The sequence below is a fragment of the Phyllobates terribilis genome, unplaced genomic scaffold (genome assembly GCF_046119375.1).
Source record: "Phyllobates terribilis strain yellow unplaced genomic scaffold, ASM4611937v1 Scaffold_11__3_contigs__length_659146591, whole genome shotgun sequence".
Taxonomy (NCBI): Eukaryota; Metazoa; Chordata; class Amphibia; order Anura; family Dendrobatidae; genus Phyllobates; species Phyllobates terribilis.
In genome coordinates, this window is record NW_027362771.1 from 110,073,089 (window position 1) to 110,094,717 (window position 21,629).

The window sequence follows — 21,629 nt, forward strand, 5'->3', positions numbered from 1 at the left end:
ATGACAGGAGAAGCAGAGTACATATAGGCATAAAATCAATATAGCTTTATTAGATACCAAATATAAAAACAGCCACAACAAATGGCGACATAGAATAGATAACAGGTTACAAAGTGCAGCACATAGTAATGTGTATACAAAGTATATATAACAGAAAAAAAAATTTCCCCAAAGAGGAAAAGGGAGGGGAGGTAAGCACGAAAAGTGCAAATGACATATACCATACATATGCACAAGTCCGCATAAGTGTACAGGTGTGTATAAAATGTCAATACAAACACAGATATTGCTTACCAGTCACAAATATAAATGAAGATAATAGACAGACCAAGGAACAGGAGAACTAAAGGTACCAGGTGGCCCAAATAGAGCTCTATTTGGGCCACCTGGTACCTTTAGTTCTCCTGTTCCTTGGTCTGTCTATTATCTTCATTTATATTTGTGACTGGTAAGCAATATCTGTGTTTGTATTGACATTTTATACACACCTGCACACTTATGCGGACTTGTGCATATGTATGGTATATGTCATTTGCACTTTTCGTGCTTACCTCCCCTCCCTTTTCCTCTTTGGGGAAAATTTTTTTTCTGTTATATATACTTTGTATACACATTACTATGTGCTGCACTTTGTAACCTGTTATCTATTCTATGTCGCCATTTGTTGTGGCTGTTTTTATATTTGGTATCTAATAAAGCTATATTGATTTTATGCCTATATGTACTCTGCTTCTCCTGTCATATTTATATCTAATGTTGAGTAGGCTTGTGGTAACTTTAAGCCATGCACTTTTTAGTTGGCTTTTTGCCACGATTATATAAAAAATGAAGGCCCTTCTATGTATATATTTTACTGTTAGTATGATGTTCCTTTTTTGAAATGCTGTGCTACTTATTCGCCAGATGTAATGAGACATACACCTTCCAAAAAGTTCAAATTTTGTCTCGTCATTCCACAGAGTATTCTCCCGAAAGTCTTGGCAATCATCAAGATGTTGTCTGGCAAAACTGTGATGAGCCTTTATGTTCTTTTTGCTCAGCAGTGGTTTTCGTCTTGAACTCTGCCATTCATGCCATTTTTGTCCAGTATTTTTCTTATGGTGGAGTCATGAGCACTGACCTTAACTGAGGCAAGTGAGGCCTGCAGTTCTTTGGATGTTGTTGTGGGGTTTCTTGTGACCTCTTGGATGAGTCGTCGCTGCTCTCTTGAGGTAATTTTGATCAACCGGCCACTCCTGAGAAGGTTCACCACTGTTCCATGTTTTCGCCATTTGTGGATAATGGCTATCACTGTGGTTCGCTGGAGTCCCAAAGCTTTAGAAATGGCTTTATAACCTTTTCCAGACTGATAGATCTTAATTACTTTGTTTTGTCATTTGTTCCTGAATTTTTTGGGATTGCAGCATGATGTCTAGCTTTTGAGGATCTTTTAGTCTACTTCACTTTGTCAGGCAGGTCCTATTTAAGTGATCTTGATTGAGAACAGGTGTGGCAGTAATCAGGCCTGTGTGTAGCTAGCGAAATTGAATGAAGCTTCCCAAAGATGTGATAAACCACAGTTAATTTATGATTTAAGGTGGGAGGGCAATCACTTTTTCACACAGGGCTCTGTAGGTTTGAATTTCTTTTTTCCCTTTATAATAAAGACCTTCAATTAACAACTGCATTATGTGTTTACTTGTGTTATCTTTGCTTAATATTTGTTTTGTGATCTGAACCATTTAAGTGTGACAAACATGCAAAAGAATAAGAAATCAGGAAGGGGGCAAATACTTTTTCATGCCATTGTATGTCTCTGGTGCTCGCAGCAATTTGTAATCTCTCTGCAGTGAGATCAGGCTGTCATTCTATCTCAAACAGGAGTAGCCTGCTCTGATCTCACTGCAGAGCAATTACAAGTTGCCCTGAGCACAGTAGACATATGTGTGATTACTGACTCTATAAGGTCTCAACTCCAGAAGGGAGAAGGGCAGTACAGCAAAGGTGACAGTTTTTATATGAGAGGAGAGCTGATAGACGAGTCTGATGTGTGCCACAGCTAAACTCAGCTGTGCCACCCTTCATCCACACGGACTGTTGGGACCTTATCTGAAAGGTGCTAATCATCTGTACTCCCAGCACTTTCTAATCATGCAGGAGGTTAGACCAGGAGATTAGCTTGTCTGACATTATACATCTCACACATTGAGAACCTGCTTGTTCTGTTTCTGCTGTGTATTGCTGCTTACTTTTGATTGGGCAACATCATACAGGAGGAAGATTTATACACCCCCAGTGAAAACTATTTAATACCACCCACTTGGACTTAATGACAATTAACTCATTAAGGGCCAAATACTTTGATTACTAATATCTCCGCAATGGAGAGGCGAAATAAAAAAAAAAAAGTTTTATTCCGCTCTGCAGCCACTATTATATCACGTGTACACGGCAGCATGAAATATTTGGTTAAAGGTCTTCTTTAAGCCGTTTTCAATTTTATAAAAATAATGTTTAATCATTTTCAAAGTTCTTGTAAGATTAGTCCTGATAATGTATTATTTTAGGACTTCTTATTGGATACAGTTACAGTGGTGGCCAAAAGTATTGGCACCCCTGCAATTCTGTCAGATAATACTCAGTTTCTTCTTGAAAATGATTGCAATCACAAATTATTTGGTATTATTATCTTCATTTAATTTGTCTTCAATGAAAAAACACAAAAAGAATTATCCTAAAGCCAAATTGGATATAATTCCACACCAAACCTAAAAAAGGGGGTGGACAAAAGTATTGGCACTGTTTGAAAAATCATGTGATGCTTCTCTAATTCGTGTAATTAACAGCACCTGTAACTTACCTGTTGCACCTAACAGGTGTTGGCAATAACTAAATCACACTTGCTGCCAGTTAACATGGATTAAAGTTGACTCAACCTCTGTCCTGTGTCCTTGTGTGTACCACATTGAGCATGGAGAAAAGAAAGAAGACCAAAGAACTGTCTGAGGACTTGAGAAACCAAATTGTGAGGAAGCATGAGCAATCTCAAGGCTACAAGTCGAACTCCAAAGACCTGAATGTTCCTGTGTCTTCCGTGCGCAGTGTCATCAAGAAGTTTAAAGCCCATGGCACTGTGGCTAACCTCCCTAGATGTGGACGGAAAAGAAAAATTGACGAGAGATTTCAACGCAAGATTGTGCGGATGGTGGATAAAGAACCTCGACTAAGATCCAAACAAGTTCAAGCTGACCTGCAGTCCGAGGGTACAACAGTGTCAACCCGTACTATCCGTCGGCGTCTGAATGAAAAGGGACTGTATGGTAGGATACCCAGGAAGACCCCACTTCTTACCCCGAGACATAAAAAAGCCAGGCTGGAGTTTGCCAAAACTTACCTGAGAAAGCCTAAAACGTTTTGGAAGAATGTTCTCTGGTCAGATGGGACAAAAGTAGAGTTTTTGGGGAAAAAGCATCAACATAGAGTGTACAGGAAAAAAAAAAGAGGCATTCAAAGAAAAGAACACGGTCCCTACAGTCAAACATGGCGGAGGTTCCCTGATGTTTTGGGGTTGCTTTGCTGCCACTGGCACTGGACTGCTTGACCGTGTGCATGGCATTATGAAGTCTGAAGACTACCAACAAATTTTGCAGCATAATGTAGGGCCCAGTGTGAGAAAGCTGGGTCTCCCTCAGAGGTCTTGGGTCTTTCAGCAGGACAATGACCCAAAACACACTTCCAAAAGCACTATAAAATGGTTTGAGAGAAAGCACTGGAGACTTCTAAGGTGGCTAGCAATGAGTCCAGACCTGAATCCCATAGAACACCTGTGGAGAGATGTCAACATGGCAGTTTGGAGAAGGCACCCTTCAAATATCAGGGACCTGGAGCAGTTTGCCAAAGAAGAATGGTCTACAATTCCAGCAGAGCATTGTAAGAAACTCATTGATGGTTACCAGAAGCGGTTGTTCGCAGTTATTTTGGCTAAAGGTTGTGCAACCAAGTATTAGGCTGAGGGTGCCAATACTTTTGTCTGGCCCATTTTTGGAGTTTTGTGTGAAATGATCAATGATTTGATTTTTGCTTCATTCTCTTTTGTGTTTTTTCCTTGGAAGCAAATTAAATGAAGATAATAATACCAAAGAATTTGTGATTGCAATCATTTTCAGGAAGAAACTGAGTATTATCTGACAGAATTGCAGGGGTGCCAATACTTTTGGCCACCACTGTATATCCACTTGTAAGCTGTGTGTAGGATTATTCAGTTGTGGTATTAGAAGGTGTGAACATAGTAGTATACCAAGGATTTTCTAAAAGGCTACATTGAGAGCTGGATTAGCGCTTTGTTTCCTGTCAGAATCGTAGATTCCACGACGTAATCCAATGAAGATGAGTCATGATTATAATAGTATTACAAATATTAGCTTATTACAATCAGTCTCTAAAGAAAATTATAAAGGGATTCTTGTTCTCGGATATATAGGGATATTTTTAGTTATTCTTCTCTTTTCTCTTGGCCTTAGCTAAAACAAGAAGCCCTACAGCAGAGAACCCTTTCTATTCAATCTTAAAGTGGATTTGAAAAACTGAATCTAAAAACTCAAACTCCAATCTACTAACCTGCTAAGAGAATAACTAAATCAGTCACTTAAAATGAAATAAATCAATATACTTACTGGCTCAGTAAATATATGGATGGTCAAGGCTAACTGGAAATCTTACATCAGCAGGACAAAACAGTTTACAAAGCTCAGTAAATCTCTATTAGAACCTTGTTTTTGACTCAGCTCATTGTGCTGCTGTGCATGCATTAATTGTAACGATGTCTCGGCAACAAATTTGCTGAAAAATGCAAAGTTCTCCAAGAAATTGCTACTAAAGAAAGCCATGATATGATTTCAGCAAGTCACAGAAATCATGTACTAGAAGAATTGGTTATCTTGGCATACTATTATTTTGGTGTTGCCTCCACTGGTGTAAGAAAACATGGGAGTATGTAATTATGGTATCCTGACATCCTTGACCCTTCTTTGGATCTCCTGATGAAACAGAAATCAATTAAATAGGGAAAGTATTAAAGGGGTGGTCCGAAAACTAAAACTGGTTTCCATACTAAACATCTATTTATTTAATTTAATAAATTGCTATTTTAATATATCACAATTAAAAATTCCCTATTGTTCCCTCTCTACTCTAAATTCTTGTCTGTGTTTTTTTTTTGCCACATACGTCAATTTGTAAAATTTCAGTCAATCGTAAGTGCTATTATAGAAAAGTGTAAGCGTCTATGGGTAATAGCAGCTCAGGCACAATGCTGTAGACTACACACACTCCCCAAACTGCATCGTCTAGTACTAAAGTATACAGTATGTTGTGTAAAAAATGCCTATCTTCTTTTGAATCATTAACTATTGAGATTAAAACTGGCATCAGCACAAGAGCTGTGAGTCAGGAGCTTTATGAAATGTGTTTCAATGTCAAACAGCTATTCACGACTAAAATCACCAAATGTCTTCTGGAGTGGTGCAATTGACAAATGATGAGGATTTGGTAGATTAATGGAAAATGCCATCTCCTGGAATATATAGTGCCCCCTGAAACATTTTGTGATGCACAGATAATGGTATGTTACTTTTATTAAGGGTTGTGGGTAGGGCCCTTATTTTCTGCTACGGATAATGTTAATTCTAAAGCAGATAAAGGCATTTTAAACAATTGACACGTCTAGTCTGGTGGTAACAATTTGGAGAAGGACCTTTTCTGCTTCAGCATGGCTGTGCTTCAGTGTGCAAAGTAAGGTCCATAAAGGCGTGGTTAGGTGAGTTTTGAGTGGAGGAACTCGAGTGGCTGCACATAGCCTAGTTCTCAACTCTATTGAAAATGTTTGGAATTAATTGAAAAAACAATTAGGAGCCAGACCTTCTCATCCAACATCGGTCCCTGACACTCAAATGTTCCTTTGTCTGAAAAGGCACACTTCAAAACCTTATGGAAAGCCTTCCCAGATGTGTAGAGTCTGTTATACAGTGCGTTCAAAAAATATTCATACCCTGTGAACTTTTCCACATTTTTTTCACGTTACACCCACAAATTAACTGTATTTAATTGAGATTTCATGTGCTATACCAACACAAAGTAGCAAGTATTTGTGAAGTGTAAAGGAAATGATACATGGTTTTGTAATTATTTTAAAAATATAAATCAGAAAATTGTGATGTGCATTTGTATCTAGCTCCCCCTGAGTCAATACTTTGTAGGACCACCTTTCACTGTAATTACTGCTGCAAGTCTTTTGGGGTATGTCTCTACCAGCTTTGCACATCTAGAGGCTGATATTTGCCCATTCTTCTATGTAAACCAGCTCTAGCTAAGTGAGATTGGATGGAGGCATCTGTGATCAGACATTTTCAGGTCTTGCCACATATTTTCAACAAGATTTAGGTCTGGACTTTGTCTGGGCCATTCAAACACATTGATATGCTGTAATCTAAGCCATTCCATTGTAGTATGTTTAGGGTCGTGTCCTGTTGGAAGGTGAACCCACACCCCAGTCTCAAGTCCTTTACAGCCTCTAACAGGTTTTCCTCCAGAATTGCCCTGTAATTAGCTCCATCCATGTTCCCATTACCTCTGAGCAGCTTTCCTATCCCTGCTGAAGAAAAGAATCCACATAGCATGATGCTGCCACCACCATGTCTGATGGTGGGGATGGTACATATGCACGTCATGTCACAGTTTTCAGATTTATATTTTTAAATATTTAGAAAAATATGTATCATTTCCTTTTATACTTCACAAATGCTTGCTACTTTGTGTTGGTATATCGCATAAAATCACAATAAAATATATTTACGTTGGTGGGTATAATGTGAAAAATGTGGAAAAGTTCACTGAGTATGAATACTTTTTCAAGGCACTGTAGTTGAAGAAGAAAGCTTAAAGTGGTTGTCTGGTGAAAACAAGTTATTGCCTATCCATGTGATAGATTGAATTGGAGAGGTTCGACCTCTGGGATTCATACTGATCAGCAAAACCGGGCACTTTTATCCCTGTTAGAGTGGAACAGCAGTGTGCATGCTCAACTATTCTCTTTATTCCTTATATGCTTGTTTTTTCCAGCAGCCCCACAGAGAATGAACGGAGTAGCAGATAGGCATGTGCACTACCGCTCCATTACAATGCGGAAAAAAAACCTCGTTGGTGACAAAAATTGGTAATTTTGCTAATCAGTGCAGATTGCAGTGGTCAGAGAGGAACTGAACAATAAGTTATCATATATCCTGTGGATAGGAAATAACCTGTTTTCATAAAACAATCCCATTATTTTATAATGGATGCTCAACAGCTCTATAAGTATAATAAACAGTTGTTCACATTATTTTGGTTGATGGTATTTTGGTATACATTTTCTTAATGGGTAGCTTCTTTTTAGTAGAAAACTTCAAATATTTCCCAATTCCTAATGTCATTTCATGTAATTTTCTGACAGTAGTGAAAAAATAAAATATATGTGTAAAAGCTAGGTTGACATCAACGTCAGAGGCTCAATCAACAATTATTGAAGCTTCTATTAACAATTCTGTGAGAATTGACAAGTGAAAACTGTTACAGGCAGCACTACTATCGCATGATGGAATCCATGATGGCTCATGATATATCCTATTGACTTAGAACGGTGCCCACTGTGTACCATTGGCATCCATTGCCCCACTCTATATTCATATGTGAACATAGCCTAACTCCCAAATAATGAGGATCAGCTGGATAAAATGCATAGGAAAACATGAATCTACCAAAATAGGATAGGCATGTTGGCATGTACAGCACTCCTGTAACACTTTTACCAATATATATTTGTCTTTTCAGGAATAAGTATATCCATTCATGGGTCTAAAAATCAACTGCAGATTCATCAAAGGAAAAGTGTGGCAAATAATTCTGTGCCGAACGATCACATAGTGGTTAGACATTCCTCTCTTCCTCCCCTCAGAAGGGCAATAAGGATGGAGGCTTCATCTTCTGGCAAGTGTGCACTCTCAAATGGAAACACAGAGATTCATTATCCAGGTAGACATTCTTCTCTTTCTAAATCTTGAAAATATGATGACTGCTACTTGGTAAACTTGGTATATAGATTCAATTTTGTTTGGAAAGCCATTGGATTAATGTGGCACAGGACCTGTTTCTTACAAGAAGTGTGCAAAGGGCCTGAAGACATTATTTCCCCGTGGAGAAGGTGGTTCCTCATGATCTTAGAAAAGGGTTATATACAGCTCATATAGTCTTTGGGATGTCAATGAGGTGTCAAAAACAGTGGCAGAATTTTAAAAAAGTCTAAATTCTTATCTAACAAACTGAATAAACAATATGAGCAGGGGGAACGTATCAAGGATATTAGCAAACTGACATTGGTGCATGGGGTGGGGCACGGTTGGAGTAAATTGTTTTCCTCCATAGGGCTTATGGGGGTTTGAGCTGCCCTTGTTTGGATTAAACAGTTAGGTCTAAAGAAAGTTCAGCTTGCGGTATAGTGCATAAATTGAATCCCTACAGAAAATGTACTTGACAGGGCTATAAAGACAGAACAACATTATTGTTATTTGTTATTAGAGCGCCATTTATTCCATGGCGCTTTACATGTAAAAAAGGGGTATACATACAAAAACAATTACAATGATCTTTAACAAAATGTGACGGCGACTGGTATAGGAGGAGCGAGGATCCTGCTCGTGAGGGCTCACAGTCTACATGGGATGGGTGAGGATACAGTAGGTGGGGATAGAGCTAGTCGTGCAGCGGTATGGTGGAGCGATGGTTACTGCAGGTTGTAGGCTTGTCGGAAGAGGTGGGTCTTAACGAAGATTTCCACGGTAGGTGAGAGTCTGATATGTTGGGGTAGAAAGTTCCAGAGTAGGGGGGATGCACGGGAGAAATCTTGTAAGCAATTGTGGGAGGAGGAGATAAGAGGGGAGTAGAGCAGAAGATCTTGTGAGGATCGGAGGTTTGCTGCAGATATGTACAGTACCGGGAGACTAGGTCACAGATATATGGAGGAGACAGATTGTGGATGGCTTTGTATGCCATGGTTAGGGTTTTGAACTGGAGTCTCTGGGTAATGGGGAGCCAGTGAAGGGATTGACAGAGAGGAGAGGCCGGGGAATAGCGGGGGGACAGGTGGATTAGTCAGGCAGCAGAGTTTAGGATAGATTTGAGGGGTGCGAGAGTAGGAGCAGGAGGTTGCAGTAGTCGAGGTGGGAGATGATAAGGGCCTGCACTAGTGTTTTTTGCCGATTCGTGGTTGAGGAATGTGCGGATCCGGTAAATATGTTTGAGTTGGAGTCGGCAGGAAGTGGAAAGGACTTGGATATGTGGTTTGAAGGAGAGATCAGAGTCAAGGTTTACCCCAAGGCAGCAAGCTTGCGGGACTGGGGAGAGTGAACAGCCATTGATGTTGATAGATAGGTCAGATGGGGGGGGGGGGTGAATGGGAAGGTGGAAAGATGATGAATTCTGTTTTATCCATGTTAAGTTGTAATCTGACAGAGAAGAAGGATGAGATAGCGGACAGACATTGTGGGATTTTGGTTAGTAGGGAGGAGATATCAGCTCAGAGAGGTAGATCTGTGTGTAATCAGCATATAGGTGATACTGAAAGCCATGAGACTCTATGAGCTGTCCCTGGCCAAAGGTATAGATGGAGAAGAGCAGGGGTCCTAGAACTGAACATTGGAGGACACCGACAGATAGGGAGCAAGATGAGGAGGTGGTGTGTGAGTGAATGTCCTTTCTGAATGTCCTGTCTGTTAGGTATGAAGAGATCCAAGATAGGGCCAAGTCTGTGATGCCGAGAGATGAGAGAGTCTGTAGTAAGAGGGAATGGCCACCTGTGTCAAAAGCAGATGACAGGTGTAGGAGGAGGAGAACAGAGTAGTGTCGCTTGGATTTGGCGGTTAGTAGGTCGTTGGTAACTTTAGTCAGGGCAGTTTCCATAGAATGGTGCAGTCGGAAGCCAGATTGGAGGCGGTCAAAGAGAGAGCAGGAGGAGAGGTGGGAGGACAGTTCAAAGTGGACATGTTGTTCCAGTAGTTTTGAGGCACAGGGGAGAAGTGATATGGGGTGCTAGCTTGTCAGAGAGGATGGGTCAAGGAAGGGCTTTTTGAGGATGGGTGTGATCGTGGCATATTTGAAGCATGGGGGGAAGACACCAGTTGTTAGTGACAGGTTGAAGAGGTGGGTTAGGGTTGGGATGAAGATAATGGTAAGGCTGGGGATGAGGTGGGACAGGATTGGGTCAAGTTCACAGGTGGTTAGGTGTAATTTGGAGAGTAAAGAGGAAAGTTGATCGTCTTTAATGGTGGAGAAGCTGGTTTTGGAGGAGGAAGATTGAGTATGTGTGAGGAGGGGCTGAGGGGACTTTAGGCAAAAGCTTTGTCTGATGGTGTAAATCTTCTGCTTGAAGAATGAGGCAAAGTCTTCGTCTGAGATGAAAGGAGAGGGAGGAGGCGCTGGGGGGCGGAGGAGAGAATTAAAAGTACTGAATAGCTGTTTAGGGTTGTGAGACAAGGAGGATATGAGAGATGAGAAGCATGTTTGTTTTGCTGCAGTTACTGTGGACTTGAAGGTAGTGAGGGACTGTTTGAATGCGATGAAGTGCTCATTGGAGTGGGACCTTTTCCATCTACGCTCAGCAGCCCTGGGGGTCCATCACAGTTCTTTGATTAGGCTAGTGTGCCAGGGTTTCCTGTTGATTATGCGAGCTTTGGTATGTGTGAGGGGGGCGATTGAATTGAGAGCTGCAGCTATTATGGTGTTACATAAAGCGGGAGCAACATCTGCGTCATGTAAGGAACTGATGTCTGTAAGAGGGAGGAGGGATTCAGAGAGTGAGTGTAGGACAAGGTGTTTTAGATTTCTGCGAGGGTATGCAAGTTTGTGGAGTGGGGATTGTTGCCATGGAGAGGAAAGGGTAGAGAATGTAAGTAGGTTGTAGTCAGAAAGAGGGAGGGGTGAGTCAGAGAGGTTAGACAGGGAACAGAGGCCGGTGAAGATGAGGTTCAGAGTGTGGCCATCTTTGTGAGTGACTGCGGAAGACCATTGGGTAAGGCTGATGGAGGAAGTGAGGGATAGAAGCTTAGAGGCAGCTGAGAGGGAAGTGTCGATGGGGATGTTAAAGTCACCCATGTTGATAGTGGGAATGTCAGTGGAAAGGAAATGAAGTAGCCAGGTGGTGAAGTGGTCTAAGAAGGTGGTGGCTGGTCCTGGGGGACAGTAAATGACAGACAGTTGGAAGTTGGAGGGGGAGTAGATGCGCACACAGTGAACCTCAAAAGAGGGGAGAGTAATGGAGGGTGGCAGTGGGATTTGGGTGAAGGAGCAGTTATCTGGCAGGAGAAAACCTACTCCTCCACCATGCTTGCCAATGGGGTGGGAGGTGTGGGAAAGGTGGAATCCACCATACGAAAATGCAGCTGGAGAGGCCGTGTCAGAGGGGGTGAGCCAGGTTTCGGTGATGCCGAGGAAGGAAAGTTTGTTAGTGATGAAAAGATGTAGGAAAGTTTGTTGCAGACGGAGCGCGCGTTCCATAGAGCTCCTGTTAGTGGGACTGGGGAAGCGGGGGCTAGACGGATGTGTAGGAGGTTAGAAGGGTTGTGAGAGTTTGTGATAGATCGTGGATAGGAGGTGGAAGTGACTGTGGAGATGTGGTGAGGAGGGCTGGGATTTGGGGAGATATCGCCAGCAGTGAGGAGAAGCAGAGAAAGTGTTAGTAGGTGGGAGCAGGAGAGAGCATGAGGTGGCTGTCTGTGCTTAGAGACACAGGATTAAATGTTGAGGAATAGTTCTGAGGAGGAGCTGAGGTGAATGGCAAGGATTGAGGGAGACATGAAGGTGTAGGGATTAGGGGTAGTTGTAAAAAGTGAAGGATTATGAGGGTGAGAGTGAAAACAAACACAAACATTGTTTACAGTGTCCTAGTATCCATGACAATTTTCCATGATTTACTTGAATAATTTTGATGATATGATGCCTTGTAAATGATGTTGTACTTGTATCCAGTAGCTATTAACCAGATCAATTAAACTATAAACCTGGAAAGGTAGTGTAGAAGATTAATGAGATTGTGATCTTACTGAATTGATGACAAAGGTTAAAACCTGGAAAATAAACTCTGCAAATAAATACAGTTCATTAGTGGAATAGCAGTATTGATTTACTAGACCCTGCTCGTAGGATATGAAAAGGTATCTACTAAAATGATTTAAAGGCCTGCAGTCTGGTCAGAGAACAGGAATGAATATTCAGAGTTTGTATGGATCACAGTGTCCATTAAATTATGTGTATTTACGGTGTAATACAATAGTTGTGCATTTCTTTCTAGGTGTTAAAGACATAAATATATTCTTTGATGACTTGGAAGCTGCAAACAGTCCCTCCAAAGACGATGATTCTCTGCTGCATGCTGGTAATTTGACAAGTATGTCAGATGAAGTCAGCAGATTAGATGCAGAAGGAGAGGTAAGATGTTTGGTTACTTATGGTATTTAAATACTGATAAAAAAAAACCCAGACATAACGATAGATATGAATGAATACAGTGAAATATGTTTACATTGTATATAATATTCAGTAGGTATAAAATGTCTAAAAACCCCTGTAAGGCTATATTCACACATTGTGTTTTTGCTACATTTTTTTTACTGCAGCAAAACCTGATCTCTTGCCAGTAGGTTTGTTCAGGATTTGTCTTGCTTATTTGCTTGTTTTTTGGTGCATTTTTGCTTTGTTTCTTTTTTCACTGTCCTTTTGTCTCTTTATGTATTTACAGTGAAAAAAAAATGTCATTCTGGTTTTGGCACAAAAAGCGCTGAAAAACCTGACACCTGCGTTTTTGCTGCATTTTTTCAGCTTTTTTTTAACCACCCATTACTTTCAACGGGTTAAAAAACGCTGAAAAAATGCTGAAAAAACACTGAAAGAAGTGACATGCTCTATTTTGCAAAAAACCATGCAAAGCACAAAATCCTGATAAAAAAAACAAGATGTGTGCATGAGATTTCTGGAATCTCATAGACTTTGCTGGTACGTAAAACGCAGCTGTAAGTTTGCATAAAAAACGCACCAAAAACGCTATGTGTGAACATAGCCTAAAAATGTCAGTTTTTTGTCATGTAAAGAAAAATCATACCAAGAAATAATTTCAGAACTTTTTCCACCTTTAATGTCTCCCATAATCTGTACGAATCAAATAAGAAACAAATTGAAATCATTTTGAGGGGGGGAATAAAAATAACAAAACTAAAATAATGTACCGTATATTCCGGCGTATAAGACGACTTTTGAAGACTGAAAAATCTTCTGTCTAGTCTGGGGTCGTCTTATACGCCGGTAATGCTATTGAACTTTCAGAAATTGACATGCGGGGATACTCTGGGGGTGTTAATAAGCTGCCGTGGCCGTATCCCTGCCATGTCGGAGTTAATATAAGGTGGAGGGAGTTAAAATACGGCGGCGGTAGGTCCAGACAGTCAGCGCTTCTTTGCTGAAACTGACACATCGCTGCGTATTCCCAGCTCCGGACACAGCGCAGGGCTTCTGTGCCGACAGCTTTCACTTGTCACAGAAGCGCTGCGCTGTGTCCGGAGCAGGGAAGTTCGCATCGCTTCTGTGACAATATATGAAAAGCCGGCAATTCAGCAGCGGCATAAGCCGGCACCCGACAATTTAGAATAGAAAGAATAGAGCTTCACACATAGATTAGATAGATAGAAACATGTCAGTCACATATATATGAAGTACAGTGACAGTGTTGCTTACTGTACTTGTCATTTAGTGTAAAGGATTTATTAAAACAAATAATAGTGTTTTCATGCACCGTCTCTTTAAAAAAGCCGGCCGGCAATTCAGCAGCGGTACCCGACAATTTATAACAGACAGAATAGAGCTTCACACATAGATTAGATAGATAGAAACATGTCAGTCACATATATATGAAGTACAGTGATAGTGTTGGTTACTGTACTTGTCATTTAGTATTAAAATAAAGGATTTATTATTAAAAAAATTGGCGTGGGGTTCCCCTTAATTTTAGGCTCTAGCGGAGGTTAAGCAGACAGCTGGGGCAGATGTTTGAAGCCTGGGAAGGGGGTAATACCCACGGAGCTTCCCAGGCTACTAATATCAGCCCCCAGCTGAATACCTAGCCTTTACTAGCTATTAAAATGGGGGACCCCCCAAAAAAAATGACGTGGGGTCCCCCCTAATTTAATAGCTAGCAAAGGCTAGGCAGACAGCTGGGGGCTGATATTAATAGCCCAGGAAGGGAGCCATGAATATTGGCCCCCTCCCAGGCTAGAAACACCAGCCGTCAGCCGCCCCAGAAATGGCGCATCCATAGGATGCGCCAATTCTGGCACTTAGCCTCGCTCTTCCACGCTGCCCTGGTGCGGTGGCAGGGGGTAATAGGGTTGGGGTTGATGTCAGCTTATAATGCCAGCTGACATCAAGCCCAGGTTAGTAATGGAGAGGCGTCTATAAGACACCCCCATTACTAACCCCATAGTCAAAGTTAAAAGAAAACACAAACACCCAGAATAAAGTCCTTTAATTGAAATAAAGACACAATCCTTTATTGTTCTAAATTAAACCATACTTACCATCACGCCCATTCCAGCTGAAGCCAACGATCTCCTGCAATAAAAGAAAAATAATAAAGCAACCTCATCCTTACCTTTCCATGGTTCCCAGGACAGCTCCAGCTCTGCTACATCGAGATGACAGGCTGGACCGCAGCAGAACGCTGCCATCCAGCCTGTCATCCCGCAGACACTGAGAAGCGCAGGCATGCTTGCGCTCCTCAGTGTCTGACTGTGACGGCATCCAGATGAGCCGACAATGAACTCAGCTCACCTCCTGGACGTCCGTCACTGACAGCGTGGGAAACTTCTACTGCGCATGCGGGGAGCAGGAGAATTTTCCCACGTTGTCAGTGACGTGCATGAGGTGAGCCGAGTTCATTGGACATGACCTCGGCTCATCTGGATGCCGTCACAGTCAGACACTGAGGAGCGCAAGCATGCCTGCGCTTCTCAGTGTCTGCCGCATGGCAAGCTGAACGGCAGCGTTCTGCTGCGGTGCAGCCTGTCATGTGAATGTAGCAGAGCTGGACCGGTCCTGGGAACCATGGAGAGGTAAGGATGAGGTTGCTTTATTATTTTTCTTTTATTGCAGGAGATCGTTGGCTTCAGCTGGAATGGGCGTGATGGTAAGTATGGTTTAATTTAGAACATTAAAAAATTGTGTCTTTATTTCAATTAAAGGACTTTTTTCTGGGTGTTGTGTTTTTTTTAATTACTTTACTAGAAATTCATGGTGGTCATGTCTAATATTGGCGTGACCCCATGAATTTCGGGCTTAGGGCCAGCTGATAATGCCAAGCTGGCCCTAACCCCTTTATTACCCAGTGAGCCACCGCACCAGGGCCCTGGATGAGTTGGGTACAGCGCCAGAAGATGGCGCTTCTATGAACGCGCCATTTTCCGGGGTGGCTGCGGACTGCAATTTGCAGCGGGGGGGGCCCAGAAAGCTTGGGTCTCCCTGCGCTGCAGATTCCAGCCCCCAGCTGCCTTGTTGTACCTGGCTGGACACAAAAATAGGGCGAAGCCCCACGTCTTTTTTTTTTAATTATTTCATGAAATAATTAAAAAAAAAAGGGCTTCCCTATATTGTTGTGTCCGGCCAGGTACAAATAGGCAGCTGGTGGTTGGGGGCAGCCCGTTCCTGCCTGCTGTACCTGGCTGGACACAAAAATATGGCGAAGCCCACGTCAACATTTTTGGGAAAAATTAATTACAAAATTAATAATAATTTAGGGACTGCATCTTTATTAACCCCTCAATTGTCATTTAGTGTTAAAATAAAGGATTTTTTAAAAAGAAAATTGGCGTGGGATCCACCATCATTATAGTCTCTAGCGGAGGTTAAGCAGACGGCTGGGGCAGATGTTTGAAGTCTGGGAAGGGGGTAATACCCACGGAGCTTCCCAGGCTACTAATATCAGCCCCCAGCTGAATACCTAGCCTTTACTAGTTATTAGAATGGGGGACCCCCCCAAAAAATGACGTGGGGTCCCCCCTATTTTAATATGTTTATGAGTGACAGTTTTCCTGCTATATACCTGCATGTCATAAGAATTTAAATTAAAAAAGGACCATGTTAAATTCAAATCTGTTTTTTTTTAATTTTTACCGGTGTTTGGTATGCGTTGGAAAAGGGGTAGTCTTATACGGTGAATATATCCTAAACTCTATATTTTAACAGGAAAGTAGGGGGGTTGTCTTATACACCAGGTCGTCTTATACGCCGGAATATACGGTAGTTCATAATTTTATAATAGTGGATGTGGTTGTGCTCAGAATTAGCCAATCATATTGAAACTCATATTAAATATTAGTCAGTATACATCTTCCATTATTTAAAGTTTAGTTGTTCTAGTAGGATGTTCTTGACATTTTCTCAGTTGCATTTTACAGCAAAAGCCATGGACCATAAACAGCTTACAACATAACAAAAAATCTCATTGCTAAAAGTTATCAGTCATCAGAAAGGAACAAAAAATTTGCAAAGCATTAGATAAACCGTGGAACACTGGGAAGATGGTCAAGATGTAGCTTAAATTTGGCACAAATTTGACCACATTACCTAGAAGTAGATGTACATCAAAAATTTATGAAAATACAGGAAGAAAATTGGTCTGAGAGGCTGCCAAGAGGCCTACAACAACATTAAAGGGGCTGCAGGAATTTCTGGCAAATACTGGTTGTCTACTGCATGTGACAACAATCTCCTATATTCTTCATATGTCTGGCCTGTGGGGTAGGGTGGCAAGATGGAAGCCTTTTCTTACAAAAAAAATCCAAGCTCGGCTATGTTTTGCCAGAAGCTACATCAAGTATGTCAAAAGCATGTAGGAAAATGTGTTACAGGCTCATGAGACCAAGGTTGATCTTTTAGGCCATAATTCCAAAAGGTACGTATATTTGGCTCAAATCCAACACTGCACATCACCAAAAGAACACCATATCACCTATAGAGAAGCATGGTGGAGCCAGCATTATGCTTTAGGGCTGTTTTTTGGCAGCAGGAACTGGGGCTTTAGTCAGGGCGCAGGGAATATTCATATATCAGTCAATTTTACACCAAAACTTCATGCCTTTGCTAAAAAGTTGAAGATTAAGAGGAATTTCACCTTTTCATCTTTCAGCACGATAACAATCCTAAGCATACATTCAAATCACCTAAAGAATAGCATCGCCAGAAGATCTAAGTTTTAGAGTGGCCCAGCCAGAGCCCAGACCAGAATCCAATAGAAAATCTGTGGCTACGTTCCCACGATCAGGAAGTAGCAGCGCTTTGGACGCAGTGTATATTTGCTGCGTCCAAAGCGCTGCCTTCTAATTACGCAGTTAAATCTGCATGTGTATACTGAACAATGCGGATTTAATGCATCCTATACATTCTATTGTGGAAATTTCTGACTAGCGTCTCCGCAACAGAAATTAACATGGTGTGGCTTTTAAAGCCGCGCCACCGGTGAGTTTATGCGACAGCAAATAGAAGCACAGCGGGCATAGGATTTCTATAAATCCCATCCACTGTGCTTCTAGTGTACAACGCAGTGGTTTGGACGCAGCGCAGGTAAGCTGCATCCAAACCGCTGCTACTACGGAATGTGGGCACGTACCCTGTGGGTTAACTAAAAGAAGGATGCACCCAGGAGATGCCCTCTCAAGCTGACAGATTTGGAGCACTACTGTAAGGAAGAGTGAGCAAAGATTGACAATTCTCAATGCGCCATGCTGATAAACTCTTACCCAAAAAGACTTAATGCTGTCATAAATTCAAGAGGTGCCTCACCAAAGTATTAGTTTAAGAGTTTGCATATTTATGCAACCATTTATTTTAGTTCTTTATTTTTCTTTTTCCACCAGAATAGATTTCAGTTTGTTTTTCAATTGAATTGTACAGGTATTGTACAGGTCTTCTTGGCACAATTTTTACATGACAAAAACTTGGTATTTTAACAGGGGTGTGTAGACTTTTTATATCCTTTGTATGTACTGCATCCTAACCTTTGTGCTTCTTCAAAGAACTAGGGCAGCATATCATAGAGTTGGGTTCCTAGTTAGGGACATTTGTCTATTGGTCAAAGTGGAGTGCAGCCAAAAAGAGTATTTCTTACTCTAGATGACCTTGCACGTCAGTGGTTTCCCCACAAATTACGTTAAATCACTAGGTATCTAAGCAATGTTTATACAATCAATTTTAAAAAGTAAGTATGCATGTAAGTACAAACAAGATGGGTGTAGCGTCGGCGTCCCTGCCTCCTGCTAGGCAGGGACGCTGTTCCCCTCACCTCTCCGCTCCGTGCCCGGCATCTTCCTCCCGCTCTGCTGGCAGCGCGCGCTGCTTCCCGGCCACTGTGGTTAGGGCGCGCGCGCGCTCCCCCTCTCTTACAGGGGCCGCGTGCGCCGTCCTAAGGAGTCCCCGGCCGATGGCCGGAGGACCTCACCATATATGAGGCACCTCCTCCAAAATGGAGGTGCCCGAGCAATGTTGTTGCATAGCCTATCACTGTGCTTCAGCCCTCAGGTCCCGTTACCAGATACCTGCCAGTTACCTGCCAGTTACCTGCCAGAGTCCTGCTTGATACCTGCCTGATACTTGTCTATCTACTTGCATTCCTGCGGTCCGACAGTCTGCCTACCAGCCCTGCCAGTCTGTCTATGGATCTGATTGCCCGCTCACCTGGGAGCGCTCATCTGCTACCTGCCTGCTAGCCTACCTGGAGGCTCTGCCGTCACGTGCTGTGACCACCTGCCTGTCCAGAGACTCTTACCCGCTCACCTGGGAGCGTCCGCCTGCTACCTGCCTGCTAGCCTACCTGGAGGCTCTGCCGTCATGTGCTGTGACCACCCGACTGTCCAGAGACTCTTGCCCGCTCACCTGGGAGCGTCCGCCTGCTACCGCCTGCTAGCCTATCTGGAGGCTTAGCCGTCACTTGCCGTGACCACCTGCCTGTCAAGAGACTGTCCCCGTCACTTGCCGTGACCTCCTGCCCTTCTACCCAGAGACTGTCCCCATCACTTGCCGTGACCTCCTGCCCTTCTACCCAGAGACTGTCCCCGTCACTTGCCGTGACTACCTGCCCGCCTACCCTGGGAGCCACCCGCTTCCTTACAAGGACTGCCCCTTTGTATCGTTGCTCAGAGGTTCCACCTCCCAGACCCGTTACAATGGGAATGTCCAGCCATCATAACGCTCAGGAAGGAGACAGGTTCTATGTCCCAGAGATGAATGTGCTTTGGTCCAACATGTGCATATCAACCCAAGGACAAAAACAAAAGACCTTGTGAAGATTATGGCGGAAGCTGGTAAGATTGTGTCAATAAGCACAGTGAAATGAGTACTGTATCCACATGGGCTAAAAGGCCACTCTGCCAGGAAGAAGCCATTACTCCAAAAGAAACATAAAAAAGGCAGATTAATGTTTGCAAATGCACACAGGAGCAAAGACCTTAATTTTTGGATACATGTCCTGTGGTCTGATGAAACTAAAATTTAACTTTTTGGGCATAATGACCATCGTTACGTTTGGAGGAAAAAGGGAGAAACTTGGAAGCCTAAGAACACCATCCCAACTGTGAAACACGTGGGTGGCAGCATCATGTTGTGGGGTTGTTTTGCTGCAGGAGGTACTGGCATACTTCACAAAATAGATGGCATCATGAGAAAATAAGATTATGTGGCAATACGGAAGCAACATCTCAAGACATCAATCAGCCCGGAAGTTAAAGCTTTGGCGGAAATGGGTCTTCCAAATGGACAATGACCCGAAGCATACTGCCAAAATGGTAACAAAGTGGCTTAAGGATAACAAAGTCAATGTTTTGGAGTGGCCATCACAAAGCCCTGATCTCAATCCTATTGAAAATTTATGAGCAAAGCTGAAAAGGTAGGTGCGAGCAAGGCGACCTACAAACCTGGATCAGTTACACCAATTTTGTCCGGAGGAATGGGCCCAAATTCCTACAAACTTTTGTGAGAAGCTTGTGGAAGGTGTTATGCTCGTGCCCGGACTGACTGGCGTGAGCGTGATTAGTGATCCCACTGTACCATGAACCGAGGAGTGCCTGGAAGGGCGTAACTAAGTATCAACCCGGTCCGACCAAGGTCGCACGGCGGCTCAGTCGACTCCGTGAACAAGGGAGGAACCGAGCAGAGGGACCAGGTGCTACTCCAGGTCAGACCCCGGTCATAGCTGTTGACCCACATCGGGGAATGCAGGAACTGGCAGGTTAGCTGGTATACAGACAGGTGGGTACTGGCAGGCACGGCTGGTATGACGGCAAGTGGGTACTTAGCAGGCACAGCTGGTATGTAGGCAGGTGGGTACTGGCAGGCGCGGCTGGTATGCAGACAGACGGGTGCTGACAGGCACGGCTGGAATGCAGACAGGCAGATACTGGCAGGTATGAACGCAGGCTGGATAGGGACCAGTACAGACTGGGATATGGGAACAGAGCCGCAGGTGCGGTGGACTAGCAGAGCAAAACCGCAGGAGCGGTGAACAAGCAGAGCGGAGCAAAACCGCAGGTGCGGTGAGCAAGCAGAGCGGAGCAAGACCGCGGGTGCGGTGAGCAAGCAGAGCGGAGCAAAACCGCAGGTGCGGTGAACAAGCAGAGCGGAGCAAAACCGCAGGTACGGTGAACCAGCAGAGCGGAGCAAAACCGCAGGTGCAGTGAACAAGCAGAGCGAGCAAAACCGCAGGTGCGGCAAACAAGCAGAGCAGAGCGGAACCGCCGGAGCGGTGAACAAGCAGAACAGAACTGCAGGTGCGGTAAACAAGCGGAACAGAGCGGAACCGCCGGAGCGGTGAACAAGCAGAGTAGAACAGAACCGCAGGTGCGGTAAACAAGCGGAGCAGAAAGGAACCGCCGGAGCGGTGAACAAGCAGAGCAGAACAGAACCGCAGGTGCGGTAAACAAGCGGAACAGAGCGGAACCGCCAGAGCGGTGAACAAGCAGAGCAGAACAGATCAGAAGGTGAAGGCAGACAGGACAGGGCTCTGTTCACATGGAACAGACTGGAAAATACAGGAAGATGGTTAGAACACAGGAGGTAGATACGGAGGCAGGGAAAGGGGACAAACAGAACCAGATACACACAAGGTACTTACAATGAAGTAGCGAGTGGACATAAAACTCACAAACAGAAGTATAGAGACAACGAGTTGGAGTTAGGTGCAGGTTCAGACACTGCAGGCAAAGGGAAGGTACAGACATAGAGAGAAACAAGTAACGGGCTAGGACACTGTTCAGACAGGAACTGAACCGGGAACAAGATACAGGAACGAGCCTGAGAACTCAGCCCCCAGAGTGGCGGAAACAGACTAGAAGTCAGAGATACAGGTAGCGGCCCTGGGTACTCGGCCCCCAGGGTGGCGGAAACAGACTAGAAGTTACAGGTACAGGAAAACGCCCAGGGTACTCAGCCCCCAGGGTGGCAGAAACAGACTAGAGTCAGGACAGGACCTGACACCTCAGTTGCAAAAGACAAACTGAGTGAAAGTGTTGCTCAGGCACCTCCTACTGGGGGGA

At 43.4% G+C, this 21,629-nt stretch overlaps 1 protein-coding gene across 3 annotated transcripts in view; it reads left to right on the forward strand.

Moving 5' to 3' along the window:
• Positions 1-21,629, forward strand: part of ANO4 (anoctamin 4) — a 344,842-nt gene that overhangs the window by 138,860 nt on the left and 184,353 nt on the right. For 2 of the 3 annotated variants that reach the window (XM_073651462.1, XM_073651463.1), the window contains 2 exons: positions 7,843-8,043; positions 12,353-12,489. In XM_073651462.1, the coding sequence (XP_073507563.1) occupies positions 7,843-8,043; positions 12,353-12,489 (338 nt within the window). Of the gene's footprint in view, positions 1-7,842; positions 8,044-12,144; positions 12,216-12,352; positions 12,490-21,629 lie in introns of those variants that run through there. The other variant, XM_073651464.1, reaches the window with a different exon arrangement.